The 25,156-nt window shown below is 43.2% G+C and overlaps 1 protein-coding gene across 1 annotated transcript; it reads right to left on the reverse strand.

The window, feature by feature from the left end:
* Positions 1-74: 74 nt before the first annotated feature.
* On the reverse strand, positions 75-24,898 carry WNT3 (Wnt family member 3). Its single transcript, XM_040435936.1, has 4 exons — positions 24,822-24,898; positions 4,282-4,523; positions 1,975-2,240; positions 75-554 (listed from the first exon to the last, which is right to left on the reverse strand). The coding sequence occupies exons 1-4, from the start codon at positions 24,896-24,898 to the stop codon at positions 75-77; spliced, it is 1,065 nt and encodes a 354-aa protein (XP_040291870.1).
* Between the last annotated feature and the right edge of the window lie 258 nt (positions 24,899-25,156).

Raw genomic sequence — 25,156 nt, forward strand, 5'->3', positions numbered from 1 at the left:
CAATGCAAATTTGAACAAGCCCTTCCTGACAGTGATTTTGTATGGCGTTTCAGTAATGGAGACCAGTACCTGTGTCATTTGCAGGTGTGGACATCATAGATCCTCACACACTCCTGGCAGCTCACATAGCAGCACCAGTGAAAAATGCAATGGCACTTCTCCTTGCGTTTTTCTGTTCGGGTGTTGTGGCCTCTTCCACAGCACAACAAGTCGCAGCCGTCTATCCCGTGGGAAGTCACATTGCAGGAACGTCCCCGAGTTCCAAATGAGCCAGTCTCTGGGTTGGGCTCACAGAAATTAGGGGATGTTTCATAGTACACCAGGTCCCTCTCAGTGGGGGGTTTAAATAGTGAATATTTGGCCCTGAGGGTCTCTACCCATCCACGGGATTCTCTGTGTTTCTCCACTGACATCTCAGAGGCGCTGTCATATTTATCTTTTAAATGATCACCAATAGCTCGGAAATCAGGCTGGGACCACCAACAAGTCTTCACCTCACAGCTCCCAGAAAGACCATGACATTTACATTTGAGGTGCATGTGATCCAAGATGGTCTAAGGAGGAAAAAAAAAATTGAATACTAAACTTAGTGAAGCGAAAGTTGTGAAAAAAATATACATAAATGAATCAGTTTAAAGGACATACAATATACACTTTTAAAAAACATCATATTTTGTTTTGCTCCACGGTATCGAAATGAATAAAGCAACTCCCCCCCCAAAAATAAAAAATCTACCGTGTTGTGTCTGCAATGTTCTATGCAGATCCATGTGTCGTTCCGATTAACACGCTACAAAGAAACTCTGTGTAGTCTGATCTTGCAGTCATACTCCCTTCAATCTGTTCCCTGATTCTTGCGAAAGTAAAGTTTGTAGGTTTTCAGGAAGCAGTAGATAGACTCACCGCAGGATCAGATTATACAAAAATACATAGATCTGTATAGGAGATGTAGACACAAACCAATGTATTTGCACACAGAAAAAAGAGTCTCCCTCCCCATTTCTACCCCAGCTAACTCTGCAATTGTGGACCACCAGGACGTTTATAGTCAACGTGCCGTCCGCGAGAGGTTACCAAAATATCAATTTACTGCCTCCGTTACTTTTGGCAGTTGGATGATGTGACCCCCCGATGAGACTGGATCCCACAGTGTCTGCCATGTTTACAGGAAGTCCATTTTTCTATTTATTCCTATGAGACTTACATCCACGCTCTCAAATGGATGAATAGAGAAACTGACTTCCTGTCCACAATTAACGCATGTACTGAAAAAAAATGGGAAATGTGCCTGGTCAGGAGGGGGGATAAATGGTCCTGTCTTGAACTGGTTAAATAAATGGTTATGTATGCCAGTACAATAACACATGGGGGGCAGACAAAAAATATTTTCTGTCTCTAATACTATTTGGAAAGTTGTTTTATTTTACATTTCCTGGAGAAAATTGGTTGCATAGGTGGACATATTTTAAAGGGGTCTCCACATAACCCGTATCCACGGGATAGATGACTAAGGTATGGTTGCCGAGTGTCTGACCGCAGGGACACCCCTGGCAATCGTGAGGACGTCAGTCCCCTGTGTAAATGGAGAGATGGTCACACATGTGCACAACTGCTACATTCACACAGAAGACTTTGAGACCAGGCTTTTATAACTAGTGTGGGTCCCAATGGTCAGACCTCCAGTGATCATACATTTTTCACCTTTCCTTTTGCACAGGTGATAAATGCTGTTTGTGGGGAAAACCCCTTTAGGGAATCCTCTCCCATCACTGGTTCAAGAACCAAATCTGTCTATTGGTCCTTGTGTATCAAAACGGTGTCAGAGACAATATGGCCTTGTCTATAACAGGATTTGAAATTGTTCTCCATAGCATCCAATAACAGAGAGGTTTGTTGTGATATTTCATGGGCAGAGATAAAAGTTTTGTGGTTTAGTTTTTTGTTTTTTAGTCTCATTTAGTGTTGTAAGCTCACCGCTCGTCCTGCCTCGTTGTTATGCCTATTCATGGCTGATCTGGCATCTGGCCGATTCTCTCTGGCATCTGCAAACTCCCGAGACACCAGGACACCAAAGTCTGCGTCTTCACTGCAACCTCCCCACTTCCAGCCCTCTCCTGATGAGCCTTTATGGTGGGAATCACAACCGCAGATGGTTGAGCTGCCTTCTGCACAGGAGCGGGTCACAGCAAAGGCCACACCGGCAGAAGCGATGGCATGAACAAAGGCGGACTCCCGAGTGGCTGGAGAAGACAAAGAATAGGAATGGAACACACATACAGCATCTTTATAGGAGACCATTCTGTGTCATCAATCAATTATGGATGGAGTTGGTTACCAACTGGTAGAAGTTTCTACAACACAGTTGTAAAGGTCCACTTAGTGACTAAAGTACATATTCTTAAATCTATGTGTATGTGTTTTACTTTTCATTGCATCACCCTCTACTGAAGGAAATGGGCAAGTACAAGGAAGAGCCTAAGATTAGATGCACAAAAAAAAGAACCACTGTTTTAAAATTGCAGTATGTACGGATACAAGAGAGACATGCATCAAGAAGAATACAGGAGAGCACAGGGTAGAGATCTCTGCATGATGGAGAGGAGGGATTAAGCCTCTTATTAAAAACTTCTCCCTCCTCTTCCCAGTGCAGCCAGTTACCTGCTGGGATACTCAATTCCCCTTTGTGTGCTGGTGTCACAGTGTATTAGAGATATAATGATGGACGTCTCTGGGACCTGCGTGTGACCAGACTGCCATTTCCCTGCCACTTCGTAGCAACAGGCAACTGTGTGCAGACTGTGCACTGTCCCCTGCTTGTGGAGACCCCTTTCTGTCTGGGAGGGGAGCAGTGAAAGGGCGTGTGAATAGTCCTGGAGTCCTGCTGGGCTCAGAGCCCCTCTCAGCCTCACAGTGGGGAGGAGGTTTAAACCCCTTTCATCCTGCACTAAGCTCATTTCACTCATTCACTTAGTGTTACTGAGCCGGGAGCCTGTGTGAGAGCTGAACCTGCACGGGCTCTTGTAATCTCTGGGAACTTGCTCATCTCCCTGCCACTGGGATGGCTCCCTGTATATTTTCTTACGATTCTCTGTGGTCAGAAAATGGAAGTCAAGTCAAATGAATGGGAGCAAAACTAAAATACAAAAATGCACGTGAACCCCTAAAATACTTCCTTAAATACATAGTCTTAGAACTGGCAATTTAATGATTTACAGCACGGGCAATAGCTCTGGGGTCTGCTCTAGATATTATCCTTAGCGACATCTTGCAAACTTTTCACATGACAGAGTATGGCAGTATACTTTATGCTATATTGTACTATTATTTCAGCATTGTTAGTCACTGTTATATTATGACTCTGTATGGCATTAGCCTAGCACTGTATGGGTGTATTATATGGGCACTGTATGGTACTGTTACATAGTGGTATTTGGGCACTACAGGGAACTGTTATTTGAGCAGCAGAACTCTAAATTTCCCTCCTGGATCTGTAAGGGCATCCCCACCAAAGTGTTGCAACTCAAATCTGGCCCTGGTTACTGTTGTATAATATTCTTTTAGAATCCCAACTCTGCTGTGGATATAACTATGATGCCTACTCTACAAGGGATCTAGGTATTTGCATGCGTCATCTGGAGCTCAGTAGTTAGGTGCCCCATAGATAATGTAGATGTATACCTTATAATTGTTCTACTATACAGGTGAAACTCGAAAAATTAGAATATCGTGCAAAGTTCCTTTTATTTCAGTAATGCAGCTTAAAAGGTGAAACTAACATATGAGATAGACTCATTACATGCAAAGAGAGATATTTCAAGCCTTTATTTGGTATAATTTGGATGATTACAGCTTATGAAACCCCAAAGTCACAATCTCAGGTACCCTTTGCTCAGGGGATATGGATTAATTAGCTGACTAGAGTGTGACACTTTGAGCCTAGAATATTGAGCCTTTTCACAAAATTCTAATTTTAAGCTGCATTAATGCAATTCCTTTTAATTTGCATTACTGAAATAAACGGACTTCTGCACAATATTCTAATTTTTCGAGTTTCACCTGTAGATATCTGTTCAGTTGTTCTAGATTCTCATTAAGATACTTTATGTGGTTCTAGGTGTTGTTGTCTTGATACTAAATGATGCTCTATCACCATTTCTATAGATCAGTTTGACATTAATATTCCACAGTCCCATTTCTTTAGTAAAGGTTGCTGATAAAATGTAGAAGACTTTTTGTGCCATTGATTTTATGGTATGCTGGTTGTAGTGTATCAGGCAGTACCTTTATCGAGCACTGGTCCAAAGATGGCGAGGCTGTCATGAATAGTGGTACAGTTCCATCTCCTGCCCCTGAATTGATGCTGGCATTCTTGGATACCCAATTTCACTCCTTCTGCCACACTAGGCATGATTTCAATGTAATTTCGGCAGAATCGCATTTGCTTAGGTACCAGACCTGGTATAGATCCACAGAGAAGGGGCTGTGATGCCAGAGAGCTGTACTGCTGCCCCAGGGCTAGAGACCTATGGTTGAAAAAGCAATACAAAAAATCACTTAGGTGTGCAGAAAGGTCAGGTCAATCAGGTTGAAGATCTCATTTTTTGTATAACCTTGGAACCATCAAAGCTGCTTGTTATGGGCAAAGTTCCAGTTTTTCATTTCCCTAATTTTGATAAATCTACGGACAAACCTCTCAAAATCATTCTTCTTGTGAGACATTGCTAGAATATGGAGTCTCAATCAGTCAAGTGACCATATTGTTCTTACCACCTCGCATCCATTTTCTACAAGGCTTTATTGTATACAAGTTTTATTCAAGCTACAAAGTTCTGTTCCTTTTGGAATCCATCTTGATGGTGGTAAAGGTATGGAATGAGCAAACTCCTCCAATTTGGTATTCTTATCTCATTATGCTAATACTCGTGTCCAAACCTAATTCTCCCTGGTTCAGCTACTCCTAATAAGCCTTGTATCCAATACAATTGTTCTTAGACTCTTCTCTGAGAGATATTTTATAATCAAATCACAAAAAGAACCATTTCTAGCCTCCCGATAACAATGTAACTTGGAGATTTTGAGGATTTATGTACCCCCCAACCCTTTCTTAGATACTAATAGCCGGACATACTACATGCATAAGCGATCCTCCTCCACTGTTCCTCGGGGAGACTTCATTACAAAGGGCTTAAGACCCCCATATCCTCAATGCATCCCACCAGACAGAGCCTTGCTAGACAATACTTATCATCCTACAGCCTAATCCCTGAACAATAAAAAGGATTAGGATGCCCCGGATATTACCTATTGGTAACCCATCCTACTTCATGCAGCTGGGGTAATCCTTCTTGAGTTGATAACATCTATCCAGCATGGCGCTTGTAGTCATGCCTCATAAATTGCCTAAATGTTTGAGATACTGGTGAAAAGATTCATTGCAACTTTATTGTAACATGGCCTCCATGGCTACATAATCCACACGAAAAACATTCACCGACGGCAAATGTATCAGTTCTGCCGGCAAACTGAGATGCCTCCAGGAGATCAATAAGACACCATTAGTAAACATGTAGCTGCTGGATATGTGAAGTGTTGGGGTCCATTCACGCGTCCGTATGCGTTTTGCGGATCCGCAAAACACAGACACCGGCAATGTGCGTTCCGCATTTTGCGGACCGCACATCTCCGACACTCTCATAGAGCATGCCTTTTCTTAGCCGCAATTGCAGACAAGAATAGGACATGCTCTATTTTTTTGTGGAACGGAAGCACATTCCGGCCCCATTGAAAATGAATTGCGGAACGGATGCCGACCCATTTTGCGGACGTGTGCATGGACCCTAAGGGTATGTTCACATCTGCATTGGAGGATCCATCACAGAGTGCCTTAAAAATATCAGATAGAAAAGTCCTGCATGCAAGACTTATTTTCTCTGCTAAAAGAATATTCTCCACAACAGAAACCGAAAGAATGCCATTCTAGTCAGTGGGATCTGTTAGGGTTCCTTTGTGTCAGATACGTGCCATCCGTCACTTCTGTTATTTCCATTCTTCTGCTCCTATAATAGGTGGTGGCGGTGATATGGATGAGTCTTAAAGTGATTTAGCCAGTGTTTTTGCCTTAGTGATAATAATATGTATTGTACAAGCTACATGTCATAAGACTAGTGCCAACTGTGACAATGTAAGTGGAAAAAGGGAAAGCATGTTACCACGTGGTTCTGCTTGTTTTCAAGGCTCATTCATAGTTGTAGATTGTAAGCCCTCACGGGCAGGGCCCTCTCTCCTTCTGTACCAGTCTGTAACTCGTCTTGTTTATGCTTAGTGCAGCTGTCTGTATTATGTATGTATACCTCTTCTCATATGTACAGCGCTATGGAATGAATGGCGCTTTAATAATGAATAATAATAGTTCTAAAATCCATATTTCTGGCATATTTGTGCCCACACAGTTGTAGTCTAAAGGCTGTATTAGACTGGCAGATAGTCGGTCAGATTATCGCCAACGAGCGTTCCTAGTAATGCTTGTTAGCATTCATCTTGCAGTGTAATTCTGCCAGCGATTACCCGGTGAACAGGCAAGCAGATCATGCTGTCTAATCACGATCTAATGCTGGCAAACAGCTAGTCAGTATGGGGAGGAGCGATGGCATTGGCCATCTCTCCTCCCCTTACTGTGGAGGAGATCGCTGCATGTAATAGCAGCGATCTCCTCCACTTACGAGCAGGCGATTGCCGGGAAGCAACGCCTGTAAAATCTGCAGGTCTAATACAGGCTTAACATTTAGTTTAATGTATGGTATTTAAAGGGGGAGACCAGTCTGTAAATAGGCAAGTTATGCTAGTTTTAATTACTCAACCATAATCAAACTGTCTGCTTGCGGCCAATGTATGTAATCACTCTGATTTTCAGAGGTGAAATCTGTATAGGCCATATTCTATTTTCACATAGCTACAGCTTTATACAGTGTACCCTCAGATGCACGGAGCTTGTATGGCAGTACACAGGCAGAGTCTGTGTGGCTCCCTTAGTACTGACCTGCACAGGCTGTGTATACAGAGATACATGTGGAGATGCAGCATGTCCTATTTTTTTCTGTTGGTTTTATATGGAGACACAGTAATCGGAAACACAGGAGAGGCCTCATGTACCTCTATGGCAGCGGTATTACGACACCGTACAAAATTAGGCAGAAATGTGGACAGCGACTTTTCACATTATATCCTCCATTACCAATCTATTGCACCTTCCCCTCAGCTGGAATTAAAGATCTTCCCCCTCAGGTCAGGAAGGCTGTGGCTTTTCTGCTCATGGCTACTAAATTGATAGTGACGCAGCATTGGAAATCTCCCTCCCAGCCGCATATTAGGGCTCATTCAGACGGCCGTATGCTGTCTGCAAAAATGTGGATATGTTTTTTGGCGGATTAGATGCTGACCCATTCAATTCTATGGGGCCCTTTTCCATTCCACGGCTCCGCAAAACAAATGAAACGTCCTATACTTGTCAGTGAAAATCAGGACATGGCCCCATTGAAGTCTAAAGGGTCCGCAAAAATACTGAATGCTATCCATTTTTTTGCGGACATGCAGAACTGTCCGCCAAAAAAAACGGATCTGCATTTTTGCGGACAGGATACGGCCATCTGAATGAGCCCTTAATGAGATGATTAACCTAATTAATGCCACTTTTATAGCTACTCTTACCCACAGTCTTGGAAGCACTGGGATGTATGGAGCAAAAGCATATACTATGCATCTTAAAGGGAACCTGTCACCTGGATTTTGGGTATAGAGCTGAGGACATGGGTTGCTAGATGGCCGCTAGCACATCCGCAATACCCAGTCCCCATAGCTCTGTGTGCTTTTATTGTGTAAAAAAACGATTTGATAAATATGCAAATTAACCTGAGATGAGTCAGAGCTTGAAAATATGACTCTTCTCTGGTCACACAAGTAAGATATGACTCTTTTATGTTAATTTGCATAAGAGGCGGGAAGTACAAAAAATGCATAATACTTATTGAATTTGTCTGCAAATGAAATTAAAAGTGTAATTTATATGTTTAGGGTAACACAATGAACCTTTAGAAACGCTCAGTGAGGGTAGCATAGTAGAGGTGACAGGTTCCCTTTAAGGCCCCATTCACATGACCATAAGGGCTCCATATGCATATTGCGGACCGCAAACGGTGGATCCACAATATATGATCACCGACCATGTGTACTCTGTGGTGTGGATGCGGACATTGACTTGAATGGGTCCGTGATCTGCAAGATATGGCCGAAGATAGGACATATCTTATCTTTTGCAGAACAGAGGCAAGGATCAGAAGCACTACGTAGCGTTTCCGTGGGCTTTCGAGTCTGTGCCCGTGCATTGCGGACCGCTATTTGCATGCATGGGCACGGAGCCCTTATGTTTGTCTGAATGAGCCCTAATACTGTAGTGGAGGTGCATGTATCTTTGTACCTTGCCACTGTGACAATGTTTGATGGTTTATTCCTTTGATTCAGACATTTTGGTTTTGTTCTTGTTTTGCAATTTTAGTTTTTTTTTTTTTTTTTTTTGTTTTTCCTGCACGCAGGATTGTGACCGATAATGAGTATATGACCATGTGTACTGCTGTTGAATTTATTACTTTTGTAATACTTGGTCCTTTGTTGATGAGATTGTCTTATCCTGTATTGTGTATTGGAACCCTAGTAAAATTATTGGAAAATGCTAAATACAAAAAAAATAAAAATTAAGCAGTACTATAACCAGATGTATAGTATAAAATTGCAGTTCTATAAAACTAATGTTCTTTTCACAGCCAATTTGGTATGCAATCCTAATGTATAGCTCAGCCATACAGTTGCATGTCTGCCATAGCCTGTAAAATGATTATATACACGACATGCTGTATGGGGATAGGGGGTTGTTGACGACTATGCTTTCTAATGCAGTTGAAAAGAATTTACTGACCCAACGTATGCCAAGAGGACGCTTAAACATGTGTCCAACTCCAGCCCATTATAATATATGGAGATAGGGCAGTCTGCTGGGACTTACTACATCATTGCAGCAGCCACCTCATATTTCTGCCATGTGCAGTTCCTTTGCTTGTTCACTGGGACACTTCATATAGACACTGGTTAGAGAAAGTACCAAACAGGTCTTGGGCCTTTAAAGGGTTCGAGTGGTTGAGATAATCATTAAAGGGGCTTGCCAGTAGTAAAAACATTGATGACCTATCCTAAGCAGAGTTATGGAAATGGGCTAGTGGGTACAAAATGGCCATGCACATGAGATTGAAGATGAAGAAACAATTATCTGTTCGCAGACACGGCCATACACATTTTAGTCCATAACTAGGCCTAACATGTTTAATGAAATCACGGTGATTGACGAAAGATCTTTTTGGGAACATTCTTTCAAAGAAAGATCTTTTGCCCACAAATGAGTTTTCTTTGAACGAATGATCATTCTTCCAACTATTGGACGAAAATATTAAATATGACCGACTTCTTTTCCGACGAAGATTGTCTGTAATCAGTCGGCTAAAACGATTGCTCATAGTTAAATTTCAAATGACTGTTTTCGTTAAAAAACACCCGTCTTGATCAACTTTAGACAAATGGGTTTCGGTCACCTGAAAAATGGGTATTAAGCTGGCTAACATTAGCGATGTGCTAATGTCAGCTGAACAAAACTATATTAGTGCCATCTCACTGCTTAAAGCCTTTATTGAGAAAAACAAACTTTAATAATATGCTAATTAGCATCTAGGAGCGGGGGGGCGATGAACCTGCTTCTAGAGGCTCCATTCTCCCACCTTTTTTCACGCCCTTCTTCTCTTGATTGACGGGGCCAGGCAGCGCTGCTCTCCTCCCGCCGGCCGTGTCTACTAAGAAAATCATGTGCCTGCGCCGTCCCGTTTAGTATTCGGTCCAGGCGCAGTGAGGGAAAGACGCTCGGCGGCTGCTGGCTTCCTTACTGCGCCTGCGCTGAATACGTTACAGTGAGGAAGGTGGCTGCTGGAGAACGTCCTTCCCTCACTGTGCCTGCGCCAAATACTGAATGGGATGGCACAGGCACGAGATTTTCACAGTAGACACTGCCAGCGGGAGGAGAGCAGTGCTGCCCCGACCGCTTGTCAATCAAGAGAAGAAGGGCGTGAAAAGAGGTGGGCAAACGGAGCCTCTAGGAGCAGGTGCAATGCCCCCCTGCTCCTAGAGGCTAATTAGCATATAATAAAAGTTTGTTTTTCTCAATAAAGGCTTCAGGCAGTGAGATGGCACTAATATAGTTATGTTCAGCTGACATTAGCACATCGCTAATGTCAGCCAGCTTAATACCCATTTTTCATGTGACAGAAACCCTTTAAGCTTATAGTGGTTATCCAAGACTATAACAGACTTCTCAGAGTGGCCGACCCACGGTGGTGATCATACTTAGGCTACTTTCACACCTGCGTTCGGGTGTCCGTTCGTGAGCTCCGTTTGAAGGGGCTCACAAGCGGCCCCGAACGCATCCGTACTGCCCTAATGCATTCTGAGTGGACGCGGATCCGCTCAGAATGCATCAGTCTGGCAGCGTTCAGCCTCCGCTCCGCTCAGCAAGTGGACACCTGAACGCTGCTTGCAGCGTTCGGGTGTCCGTCTGGCCGTGCGGAGGCAAACGGATCCGTCCAGACTTACAATGTAAGTCAATGGGGACGTATCCATTTGAATTTGACACTATATGGCTCAATTTTCAAACGGATCCGTCCCCCATTGACTTTCAATGTAAAGTCTGGACGGATCCGTCTGAAGCTACTTTCACACTTAGAATTTTTTCTACAATATAATGCAGACGGATCCGTTCTGAACAGATCCCAAGTCTGCAATATATGAGCGGATCCGTCTGGGCGGACCCCAGACGGATCCGCTCTGAACGCAAGTGTGAAAGTAGCCTTACCTAGTCCCAACCACTGGGCTCAGTCTCCATTGCTTCGTGGCCTGTTCTTCATCTTCCTGCTGCACTGAAACCACCACTATCTATGTATCCTACCAGGTTATAAAGAAATATTATTCATGTTTTTTTACTCTTTTCATAATCTCCTCTCTTCTTTAATGTAGCCAACACACTTGTGTTTTCTTCTTCCTTAGGGCTCCTTCACACACCTGTATGAATGGGTCAGCAAAAGACCCCGCAAAAAAGATTGCTGACAAGAATAGGCATTACTATAATGGGACTCCCATTCCGTTCCGCAAATTGCGCAACGCACATGGACGGCATACGTGTTTTGCAGAACCGCAATTTACGGACTGCAAAACACGACTCGGTCATCTGAATGAGCCCTTACAATGCAAATGTAGCTGACCTGAGTTGGTCATTGAACAGTTTTTTTCTGTCCACTGTGATTAAGTAATACAATGTAGGAGTTCTGTTGAAAGTCACAAATGGTGATCTTGCGAAGTATTGTGCTAACTTGCTTCTCCTGCACTAAGAAAACCAGCTCTGCTACATTTGTATGTATTTTAAGGATATTGAATGCTTGAACCAATTAAATATAATAGTTTTCAAATTACAACTTATTGCAGGAGGAGTCTTAGAACATAATTTGGATATTATCCCTATCTGAGGGGATCTTATTAGACCTTGTAATCATATAGAAAATGTACACATGCCCTTCATTTGCCTAAGTTGCATGTTCCTTGGATACTTTATGAAAACCTTTTGTAGGGTACACTCACACAGTGGACCTGCTCGTGGCTTAGCCCCATTGAGGTAAACTCTGAGTGGTCACCCACCGTGGCTTCAAGCAGCATCTGTCCAAACATCACACCAAGAAGGGACATATCTCTTCTTGGCATGGTCGAGGCTTTAAATCGCTGGCTGTGTGAACTGCTGTACTGTCTCCCATCCAGGGGCGTAGCTATGGGCCCTGGTGCAAGAGTTCAGTTTGGGCCCCCCTCCCCTCAGTGCTTTGTGGCCAGGGGCAGGGAAGCACATAGGCTTCATGCTGCCTGAGGCAAAAATTGAAACGCAGAGTTGCCACTTGACCTGCATGCATTTTCTATAATACTGGTGTCTTCTTATGTGGCTCAAGGGTCTTTGGGCCCAGTAGCGACTGCACACCCTACTATAGCTATGCCCCGTTCCCATCGCAAACAATGTGAGGCAGAAACCACGCAGCCGCCACTGGAATTTTGGTCTGTGCCAAAACTACAGCGGCGTAAACTGCTGTTTGAACAAGCCCGGATAGAGAAAAGTTCTACTGCTTTCTAATAGGCTTCTAGGGGAATTTATTAACCCCTTAGTGACCACCTATACGCCTTTTTACAGCGGTCACTAAGGGGCCTTAGGCTGGGCCGCCGCTTTTTTACGGTGGCCCAGTCTAAGCAATGCATGCGGACCCGACTCTCACATGAGACCCGTGGCCCTGCTCTAACAGCCCGGACCGGCAGGAGTGCCGATCCGGGCTGTTTAGCACTTAACATGCCGCGGGCAATGGCTCCCACTGCATGTAAAGTGCTGACAGGGAGCGGACTCCCTCTGTCTCCCATCGGCACCCCCCCAATGCGATTTCGGGGTGCCGATGTGTGTGAAGGCTAACTGAGGTCTAATGTAGGCCTCAGACCAGCCTTGAGTAATTTCCAGCAGGCTGCGCCTCTCTGGCGCAGCCTGCTGGTCAATGTCAGAATAGCATTCCCATTAAAATGCAATGCACTATAGGGATAGTGCATTACATTTTAAAAGCAGTCAAAAAGCTGTCTGTTATAGTCCCCTTCTGGGACTATTAAGTGGTAAAAAAAAAGAAACTCATTTATTAAATAAAAAAATCCCATAAAAAAAATTAAGCTTTTTTTTCCATTGAAAATACTCTTTTCAATGAAAAAAATTGCAAAAAAAATCTTCCCCATATGTTTGTATTACCACGTCCGTAACGACCCGGACTACATAAATGTAATGTAAATTATCCCCTACGGTGAACGCTGTAAAAAAAAAAGTTCTTAGTTGCTACCGAAAAAACTTAATAAAAAGCAATCAAAAAGCACCATTTATGTCGTCCAAAAATCAAGCTCTCACACAACTCCATATAAAGAAAAATAAAAAAGTTATGGGTCTTGGGAAGTGGCAATGCAAAAACATTTCTTTAAAAAAAAGGGTTTTATTGAAAAAAGTAGTAAAACGTAAAAAAAACCTATATGTATTTGGTATCACTGTAATCGTACTGACCCAGAGAATAAACATATTATGTTATTTATACCTAAAAATGAACGTCGTAAAATTTATAATGTAAAAACGATGTGGCAGTATTGCTGTTTTCCCCATCTCCCTCCCAGAAAGAGTTAATAAAAGTTAATCAGAAAGTTATGTGTACCCCAAAATGGCGCCATTAAAAACTACAATTTGGCCCTCAAAAAACAAGCCCTCATAAAGGAAGAAAAATGCTTGGTCAGTAAGGCCCAAAACAGGCTGGTCACTAAGGGGTTAAACTATTTACATTAGTGTTCTTGCATATAGAAGTCACACATTTTGGAGCATGCCTAATCTGCACAAAAGTTTTTTTTTACTTTTGAAAAACGTTAAGAGATATGGCCAATGTAAGGCAGGAAAAGTTGGGACCACTGTAAGTACAACAGACTTAAAGGGGTTGTCTCACCTCAGTAAGTGGCATTTATCATATAGAGAAGGTTAATACAAGGCAGTTACTAATGTATTGTGATTGTCCATATTGCTTCCTTTGCTGGCTGGATTCATTTTTCCATCGCATTATACACTGCTAATTTCCATGGTTACAGACCACCCTGCAATACCTCAGTGGTGGTCATGCTTGTACAATATAGGAAAAAGCACTAGCCTATGTGCGCTCCCATGGTCCCGGCCACCAGAGAGGCTGACGCTTTTTCCTATAGTGTGCAAGCACGACCACCACTGATGGATTGCAGGGTGGTCATAACCATGGAAATGAGCAGTGTATAATGTGATGGAAAAATGAATCCAGCCAGCAAAGGAAGCAATATGGATAATAACAATACATTAGTAAGTGCCTTGTATTAACCTTCTCTATACAGTCCTGATCAAAAGTTTAAGACCACTTGAAAAATGGCAAAAAATCATATTTTACATTGTTGGATCTTAACAAGGTTCCAAGTAGAGCTTCGACATGCAACAAGAAGAAATGAGAGTGAGACAAAACATTTTTTGAGCATTCAATTAATTGAAAATAACAATTAAACTGAAACAGGCTGTTTTTTCAGCTGATCCAAATTTTAGGACCACATGCCTTTTTAAAAGGCTAAATCTGTGCAAAGATGTTGATTCATTGTCATTTTCTGTCAGGTAGTCACACGTTGTGATGGCAAAGGCAAAAAACCTTTTTGAACGTGGTCGGGTTGTTGAACTGCATAAGCAGGGTCTCTCACAGCGCGCCATCACTGCTGAGGTGGGACGCAGTAAGACAGTCATTTGGAATTTCTTAAATGATCCTGAGGGTTATGGAACAAAAAAGTAAAGTGGAAGACCCAAAATAAATTTCATCAGCACTGAGCCGGAGGATCCAATTGGCTGTCCGTCAAGACACTGGACGATCCTCGACCCAAATTAAGGCCCTTACTGGTGCTGACTGCAGCCCCATAACCATCAGACGGCATCTGAGACTGAAGGGCTTCAAAAACAAAAAACTTCTTCAAAGACCTCGTCTCCTTGAACGCCATAGAACTGCTCGTTTGGACTTTGCAAGAGAGCACCAAACATGGGACATTCAAAGGTGGAAGATAGTTTTATTCTCCGATGAGAAAAATTTAACCTTGACGGTCCTGATGGTTTCCAACGTTACTGGCATGACAAGCAGATCCCACCTGAGATGTTTTCTACGCTCCACAGTGGAGGGGGTGCCATAATGGTCTAGGGGTGCTTTTTCCTTCAGTGGAACAATGGAGCTTCAGGAAGTGCAGGGGCGTCAAACGGCCGCTGGCTATGTCCAGATGTTGCAGAGAGCATTCCTCATGACTGAGGGCCCTCGTCTGTGTGGTAACGACTGGGTTTTTCAACAGGACAACGCTACAGTACACAATGCCCGCAGGACAAGGGACTTCTTCTAGGAGAATAACATCACTCTTTTGGCCCATCCTGCGTGTTCCCCTGATCTAAATCCAATTGAGAACCTTTGGGGATGGATGGCAAGGGAAGTTTACAAAAATGGACAACAGTTCCAGACAGTAGATGGCCTTCGTGTGGCCGTCTTCACCACTTGGAGAAATGTTCCCACTCACCTCATGGAAACGCTTGCATCAAGCATGCCGAAACAAATTTTTGAAGTGATAAACAATAACGGCGGAGATACTCATTACTGAGTTCATGTTTGGAAGTTGGATTTCTGTTTTGGGGGGTTTAGTTTTTTTTTTGGAGGTGTGGTCCTAAACTTTTGATCAGCTGAAAAACAGCCTGTTTCAGTTTATTCGTTGTTTTCATTAAATTGAATGCTCAAAAAATGTTTTGTCTCACTCCCATTTCTTCTTGTTGCATGTTGAAGCTCTACTTGGAACCTTGTTAAGATCCAGCCATGCTAAATGATTTTTTGCCATTTTTCAAGTGGTCTTAAACTTTTGATCAGGACTGTATGATAAATGCCTTTTACTGAAGTGAGACAACCCCTTTTTATAGAACTTAAAAAAAGTTGCCATAATTGAATATGCAAATCTACATCCGCTCACAGCAGTCAGAAGTTTCAATTTCTGGAGCATGGAAAAGCAAGAAACACCAAATTTATATGTTTGCTGTATATTACGTCAACATACTTCAGTTTAGAGGGATTGACCACTAGATGTGTATTGCTGAAGATGTGGGGACAGCACATAAGCAGGTAGTGATCAATGGCGATGTCAAATGGTGTAATATGGCTAATCGGTGTGAACTGTATTGATTACTTACCTGCAGCCTTGCTTTCTGGTCCCAAAATGGCTGCTGATGAAGGGTAATGTGGCCAGTCCTGTCCATCACTAGCCTCTGCTGTCTAAAACTGCACATGGATGGACTGCTCATGAGTTAGTCCTCCTGTCCATCCACGGTGTCAGTCCATTGAGGCTGCTGGTGGACAGGTCTGATCACATGGCCCTCCATCAGCAGCCATTCGGGGTGCTGAGCTACAGGTATGTAATCAATAAGTACACGAGAATTAGGTATTTTACACCAATGGACATTAGCCCGATGATTTAATAACAGTCTATCACTAGATGCTTAATATTCTGCTCCCAGAGCATCTGCAACAATACACACAGAGTAGCCCACACCTTTTAAAGGGGTTGTTCAGGACTACAAAAAGTTGGCTGCTTTCTATCAAATACAGCTCCACGCCTGTCCACAGGTTGTGTGTGGTATTACAGCTCAGCACCATTCACGTCACTGTTTTTTGAAGAAAGCAGCCATGTTTCTCTAATCCTGGACAAACCCTTTAAGGTTTGCTAGCCTATGAAAAGCCAGTTCTTGTAAATGTCCCCCTTTGTGTTTCATTTTTTCACATTTTTTTATATTTTTGCTTGCTTTCAGTGAATTCAAAGTTTATAGAAAATTCAAAGTTTATATTCAGAGGCCAAAAACCATCCTGACAGTCCAGCTCCATTAGGAGGTAAGCTCACCAGCAGCACAAGTCTCCCTTTGGTCCTGTTACAATGTATCAAACTGTTTGTTACAATTATATCCAGTCTAAAGCATCATGTGTGCTAACTAGGCTTTAGGCTCCTTTCACATCACCGTTTCTCCTTTCCGTTCTCCGACTCCGTTAAGGAGCAGGAGAACGGAAAGGACGGATTCTGAAGACCTAACTGAGCGTAACGGAGCCTAAAGACCCTATAGACTATAATGGGATCCGTTCGGTGTCCGCTCAGAATATGATTTTTGAGCGGAGACGAAAGGAGTCTAAGTGAATCGGGTTCAGATTGCTGTATCCGAACCCGATTCATTTGAAAACTTCATTAAGAATATGGGCTCCATCCTACTGTAAAACATATGGCCTCCGCGTGGGTCTTTCCGAAGTTTCAGCAAATATTTTGAGACTTACTTCGTCTCGCCTGTATCACGTCACTTCGTTTATTCACATAAATTACTGCATCAAAAGACAAAGCCAAACTCTGCTTCGTGCCTCATTAACGAAGCAGAGTTCAGGTTCGTATTTTTATGCAGTAATTTATGCGAATAAGCGAAGTGATACGTGATACAGGCGAGACGAAGTAAGTCTTGCGATATTTGCTGAAACTTCAGAAAGACCTCAGAGGAGGCCATACATTTTAAAGTAGGATGGAGTCCATTTTCTTAAGGTAGTTTTTAAAAGAACCCTAGTGCTAACCTCTTGACTGGAAGTATTGCAGTAGATCTGTACAGGTTTTCAGCCTCTTGATAGAAACAGATATTGAAAATGGTAAGGAAATGAAACACAAAGACCTATGTCTAATGTCAGTGCACCTAGACAGTGATGGGCAAACTACGGCCCGGTGGACCTTTTTATCTGGCCCGCAGAGCTGTCCGGAGGCAGCAGGAGTGGAGATGAGCGCTTCCATTGTGGAAGCGCTTATCTCCATGTTCATCTGTATCTCCGTCCTCAGGACAGCGATACAGGCCTAGTGCCTATCAGAGGCCGGTGCAGGCGGTGCGATGATGTCATCGCGCCGCCTGAGCGGGACACAGGCTGGAAGAGGCCTGCATCGCATCACTGACAGCAGCATATGGTAAGTATACAGGGAGTGCAGAATTATTAGGCAAGTTGTATTTTTGAGGATTAATTTTATTATTGAACAACAACCATGTTCTCAATGAACCCAAAAAACTCATTAATATCAAAGCTGAATATTTTTGGAAGTAGTTTTTAGTTTGTTTTTAGTTTTAGCTATTTTAGGGGGATATCTGTGTGTGCAGGTGACTATTACTGTGCATAATTATTAGGCAACTTAACAAAAAACAAATATATACCCATTTCAATTATTTATTTTTACCAGTGAAACCAATATAACATCTCAACATTCACAAATATACATTTCTGACATTCAAAAACAAAACAAAAACAAATCAGTGACCAATATAGCCACCTTTCTTTGCAAGGACACTCAAAAGCCTGCCATCCATGGATTCTGTCAGTGTTTTGATCTGTTCACCATCAACATTGCGTGCAGCAGCAACCACAGCCTCCCAGACACTGTTCAGAGAGGTGTACTGTTTTCCCTCCTTGTAAATCTCACATTTGATGATGGACCACAGGTTCTCAATGGGGTTCAGATCAGGTGAACAAGGAGGCCATGTCATTAGATTTTCTTCTTTTATACCCTTTCTTGCCAGCCACGCTGTGGAGTACTTGGACGCGTGTGATGGAGCATTGTCCTGCATGAAAATCATGTTTTTCTTGAAGGATGCAGACTTCTTCCTGTACCACTGCTTGAAGAAGGTGTCTTCCAGAAACTGGCAGTAGGACTGGGAGTTGAGCTTGACTCCATCCTCAACCCGAAAAGGCCCCACAAGCTCATCTTTGATGATACCAGCCCAAACCAGTACTCCACCTCCACCTTGCTGGCGTCTGAGTCGGACTGGAGCTCTCTGCCCTTTACCAATCCAGCCACGGGCCCATCCATCTGGCCCATCAAGACTCACTCTCATTTCATCAGTCCATAAAACCTTAGAAAAATCAGTCTTGAGATATTTCTTGGCCCAGTCTTGACGTTTCAGCTTGTGTGTCTTGTTCAGTGGTGGTCGTCTTTCAGCCTTTCTTACCTTGGCCATGTCTCTGAGTATTGCACACCTTGTGCTTTTGGGCACTCCAGTGATGTTGCAGCTCTGAAATATGGCCAAACTGGTGGCAAGTGGCATCTTGGCAGCTGCACGCTTGACTTTTCTCAGTTCATGGGCAGTTATTTTGCGCCTTGGTTTTTCCACACGCTTCTTGCGACCCTGTTGACTATTTTGAATGAAACGCTTGATTGTTCGATGATCACGCTTCAGAAGCTTTGCAATTTTAAGAGTGCTGCATCCCTCTGCAAGATATCTCACTATTTTAGACTTTTCTGAGCCTGTCAAGTCCTTATTTTGACCCATTTTGCCAAAGGAAAGGAAGTTGCCTAATAATTATGCACACCTAATATAGGGTGTTGATGTCATTAGACCACACCCCTTCTCATTACAGAGATGCACATCACCTAATATGCTTAATTGGTAGTAGGCTTTCGAGCCTATACAGCTTGGAGTAAGACAACATGCATAAAGAGGATGATGTGGTAAAAATACTCATTTGCCTAATAATTCTGCACGCAGTGTATGTTTATTGTTTTTATTATTTATAGTATACTGTGGCAAGAAGGGGGGTGGGGGCCCTATATACTGGCACAATATGGATTGGTACTATGGAGAAGAGGGAAAGCACAATGGGGGCCACTATGGAGAAGAGGGGAAGCACTATGGGTGCCCTATATACTGCCAAAATATGGGGGGCACTATGGAGAAGAGGAGGAAGCACTATGGGGGCCACTATGGAGAAGAGGGGAAGCACTATGGGGGCCCTATATACTGGCACAATATGGGAGGAGCACTATGGAGAAGAGGGGAAGCACTATGGGGGCCACTATGGAGAAGAGGGGAAGCACTATGGGGGCCCTATATACTGGCACAATATGGGAGGGGCACTATGGAGAAGAGGGGAAGCACTATGCGGGCCCTATATACTGGCACATTATGGATTGGTACTATGGAGAAAAGGAAAAGCACTATGGGGGCCACTATGGAGAAGAGGGGAAGCACTATGGGTGCCCTATATACTGCCAAAATATGGGGGGCACTATGGAGAAGAGGAGGAAGCACTATGGGGGCCACTATGGAGAAGAGGGGAAGCACTATGGGGGCCCTATATACTGGCACAATATGGGAGGGGCACTATGGAGAAGAGGGGAAGCACTATGCGGGCCCTATATACTGGCACATTATGGGGGGTACTATGGGGGCCCTATATACTGGCACAGTATCTATTCTGCGAATTGCAACAACAAAACTAACTCCAGACTTTTATGCCTTAGCAAAAAACGGAAACCAACAACACTGTACCCACTAAAATTGAAGGTAAGTTATACATACTATGTTATGAAAGAAATACATTGCATAAAAGTTTTGTACATTAACTCTTTTTATGCTTTTCTACCTTGAATTAAACTAAACCTTTAATGTTACGAAATTTTTATTTAATTTGTATTAATTCACACAACCGCCCCATCCATCTACTCTTGGTCCAGCCCCCGGGTCCAATATATGAACCCATTGTGGCCCACGAGTCAAAAAATGTCACCACCTCTGACCTAGACAGTGGCGTGCCTGGGGGGGCGGTCCGCCCTGGGTGTCGGCCCTCAAGGGGGTACCAAAAGCAATGAGCGCTAACATCAATACAGATAGAAGCGCTCATAAGCATTGAACACTTCCATCAATACAGATGGAAGCGCTCATTGCTGGAGCACTGACGCCCACATACTGCGGCGGGGCACGGGACCGCATAGTTCCCTGCCCCACTGCTGATCACCGCCATAGGCTTCAGGCCTAGTAGGTAGTGATGACGTCATCGCGCGCGCCTGTGCCGGGACACAGCAGCACAGTGAAGGGTGTGCACCATCCAATGCGAGAAAGCGCCTGGACATAGGTGAGTATTTAGCTTTTAGTTTTTTTTTTGTTTTATGTGCCAACTTTGGGGGACATGGGGGGACACAGGAGGACATGTGGGGGAAAAATATTATGATGAGATACTGTGTGGGGGCAAATTATTATGGGAGGGATTACTATGTGGGGGCAATAATTATGGGAGGGATTACTATGTGGGGGGCAAATTACTATATGGCGCAATGTGGGGGAAACCACTGTGTGGGACAAATTACTATATGGGGCAGTGTGGGGGAAATTACTGTATGGGACAGTGTGGGGGAAATTACTGTATTGGGGAAATTACTGTGGGTGTAGGGCAGTGTGGGGGGAATTACTGTGTGGGGCAAATTACTATATGGGGGCAGTGGGGGGGATTACTATATGGGGCAGTGTGGGGGGAATTACTGTGTGGGGCAAATTACTATATGGGGCAGTGTGGGGGAAATTACTGTGTGTGGTAAATTACTGTGGGGGGCAGTGTGGGGGAAATTACTGTGTGTGATAAATTACTGTGGGGGGCAGTGTGGGGGAAAATACTGTGTGTGGTAAATTACTGTGGGGGGCAGTGTGCGGGAAATTACTGTGTGTGGGGCAAATTACTATGGGGGGATTACTATGTGGGTGCAGTGAGGCACTGTAGGGGCAATTCTATTATTTCTGGGGACACTATACAGGGATTATTACCTGGAGCACAATATAGGGTGTTATTACTGGGAGCACTCTAGGGGACATTATAGCTGCTGTGGACACTATAGGGACATTTGGGGTAATTTATCAAACTGGTGTAAACTAGAAGTGGCTTAGTTGCTCATAGTAGCCAATCAGATTCCACCTTTCATATTTGACAGCTCTTTTGGAAATCCAGTTCTACTTTACACCAGTTTGATAAATGACCCCAATTATGTCTACTGGGGTGACTATTTTTTCAGCAGTATAGTACCTGGGGCATTGGGGGAAACAATGGGCACAGTATTCGAGGTGGCAGCAGGATGACACTGTTAGGACACCAAAATGGGGAGGTTGATGGAAAAACTGGGAAATCTAACAAGTCTGTGCTACAAACTCTGTAGAGACGACATGCGGCTGAAAGAATTTGTCATGGCGGTCTAACGGAGGAGAAGAGGAAAGAGAAGGTCTACATGACAGGAAATGTCCCTGGATGTAAGACCTCTTTCACACGGGCGTCGCATGTGAGGGACTGGATAGGATGCGGGAAAATCGTGCAATTTTGCCTGCGAGTGGGGTGAGGTTTGTATGCGATTGCGTTGCGTTCTTCCATTTTTTTCTGCACGAGTGCAATACATTTGAGAAAAAACTGAATGTGGTACCCAGACCCAAACCCGGACTTCTTCACTGAAGTTCAGGTTTGGGTTAGGTATTCTGTAAATTTTATTATTTTCCCTTATAACATGGTTATAAGGGAAAATAATAGCATTCTTAATACAGAATGCTAAGTAAATTAGGGATGGAGGGGTTAAAAAATAATAATAAATTAAACTCACCTCATCCACTTATTCGCGCAGCCTGGCTTTTCTTTTTTCTTCTTCTTTGAGCTGCTGGGAGAAAAGGACCTTTGGTGACGTCATTGCGCTCATTACATGGTCCATCACCATGGTGATGCACCATGTGATGGACCATGTGATGAGCGCAGTGATGTCACCAAAGGTCCTTTTCTCCCAGCTCCTCAAAGAAGAAGAAAGAAGACAAGCCGGGCTCTCCGAACAAGTGGATGAGGTGAGTTTAATTTTTTATTTTTTAGCCCCTCCACCCCTAATTTACTTAGCATTCTGTATTAAGAATGCTATTATTTCCCCTTACAACCATGTTATAAGGGAAAATAATAATGATCGGGTCCCCATACCGATCGTCACCTAGAAACCATGCGTGAAAATCGCACCGCATCCGCACTTGCTTGCGGATGCTTGCGATTTTCACACAGCCCCATTCACTTCTATGGGGCCTGCGTTGCGTGAAAAACGCACAATATAGAGCATGCTACGATTTTCACGCAACGCACAAGTGATGTGTAAAAATCACCACTCCTGTGCACAGCCCCATAGAAATGTATGGGTCCGGATTCAGTACGGGTGCAATGCGTTCACCTCATGTATTGCACCCACGTGGAAAACTCGCTTGTATGAAAGGGGCCTAAGAGGTATGTGGTCAACTATTGGGGGAGGGGGTGTCAGAGAAGGGACCCGCCCCAGGTGCCAAACACCCTAGGCACGCCACTGCACCTAGACACTTTTGTAAACTGCGCCAAAACTCAGCACAGTCTGGCGCATCTAGTTCTTGTGAAATCCTCTGCACCTAGCTTAGGGGGGGGTGACTTACAAGAAAAGGGGATGTGGTTTCACCGAGAAAAGCCGTGGCCTAATATGCTACATTTAGTGTCAAAATTGTGCCTCAATTCGCAAACTAAAACAACCAATAGTTGGTATAGAGTTAGGCAAATGTGTCTATGTCCCTGCACCAAATTTATCATCCAGCCTGATCTACTGTGATAAATCTGGTGCAGGTCTAGACAGCCGGCCTCATTCACATTTCTATGTCTGTTTGGCATCCGTGAAAAATCCATTTGTGCTGTACCTGTGAAGAATCCGCGTTGAGCCCATGTGTCTGTTTTAATGCCCACCGTGTGTCATCCATAGTCCACAGACATTGGTCCGCTTGAAATTAATTTCCAGAGCATCTCCTACCAATGTGAAAATCCATTGACAGAACACAGATGACATCCATGTTTTGTCAGAGGTTTTTCACATACCCATAGACTTCAATGGGCATGTTTGGTCCACGTCACGAAACAAGGTGGTGCATGTCTCTGTGATTTTTCCACTGACTGTCTGATGTGTGACCAAACACGTTAAAATCAATCGGTATGTTTACTGTCCGTGGAAAATGAGAGTAGCACACACCTAATGAAAAACGGAAATGTGAACGACGCCTAGGTTTACACCATCTTTAGTTTTAATAAATCTGCCCCAAAGTTTATTAGGCTTTGTTCATACTCTGAGCCCTCCATTGGAGGCATACATCGGGAAGCTGGGGTTCCTGGCGTATGGAGCTGTACAGGCATGCAGCAAACCCAGTGAACAGAGCCTTAGAAAGTTACAAAATTGCATAAATTTTTTATCTGAAACGATATAAACATTATCATAAATGTTTTCTACAATCCCAGAAAATACAAAAATGTGATTAATAGATTTCTATGAGAAGGATTAACGCAATGTGATCCCAGCAGTCTCCCAGTATTTACTACAGCTTGTGGGCAGGACTATGAACCTTTACATTCTACTGTGCCATAATGTGATATTAACATGTAGTAATGTGTGAAGATGAAAACCTATGACTATTAACCTTATATCATTACATGTTCTATGCTGGCTCCATATTCCGATATTGTCAGACACTATTTCTATATCCATCTAGATGTCTTATTACTATACCCTGTCTTTCAAAGCGTGTATACTTTAGTAATGAAATGTATAAATTAATTAGTCCTTCGACATCAAAACTTAGTAGGTGAATTAGAACTAACCAGGGTTGCCAACCTGAGTTTTCTTTTTTTTTTTTTTTTACAATTTATCCAAAAATCACAGAAAATCAACATGTCCTATGGACGCACAGGAAAACCATAATGAATATAAAAGAGATATATGTTTATAGCTCACATACTAATATACTATGAATATTATCAGCATACAGCACATATCTGTAAAGTAATAATTGCAACAATAATAACCCGTACAAGCCCCTCCATTCTCTAAAAATAAAAAAATAAAAATTGCATCACATTTTTTTTCTGGAAAGTGGAAAAAAGTGCCGTATTTTTACGGGCTTTCTAGAAATGTATGGACAGTTGGAACCCTACTGCAAGCAAAGGAAATATTAAGATTTAATTTCTGAATTCAGCAGCAGATGCTGATTTGTCAACTAACTTTTTAAATAGTTTTCTATTTAGTGCTGATGTAGCAGAGCTGAATATGCATGAATTGAAGAATCATGATAACGTACACATTTAGATAAGCAAGAGTTTTTCCTGCAGTGCCATGTTAACCTTTTCATAGTGTAATTATGATGCATGATAGCACGCGCTAAATGCCAAACTCAGCCTTGCTAAGTAGACCATACCAAATAACATAGCCACTGGATACATTTAAAATAAAGTCAATTAAGGTAGAAAATAAGCTCTTACCACCAAATGGGGTAACCTGCCAGGACGGGGGCAGCTGAGAAGAGCCAGAGGAAGTGTAAAGTATGGAGCCTGTCCATGGGGGGAATGATGGAGGTGATGGGGAAGTCAGGAGACCTTGGTGGGAAAGTGAGGCGCATCCCATGAGAAGCTGGATTTGTCCTCTTGCTGTGTGCCTGTTTGGGGGGACAAGAGGTGCTGGGCATTTTATACTCTGCCCCTTGATCATGACAAGGAGAGAAAAGCTGGATGTCATCAGACAACCAATCCCAGAGCCATGAGACAAGGTAAGAGAATCCTCCCTAAATTGAGCTTCCCCCTCCCCAGCAAGAATCATC

Source organism: Bufo bufo, chromosome 6, assembly GCF_905171765.1.
Source record: "Bufo bufo chromosome 6, aBufBuf1.1, whole genome shotgun sequence".
NCBI lineage: Eukaryota > Metazoa > Chordata > Amphibia > Anura > Bufonidae > Bufo > Bufo bufo.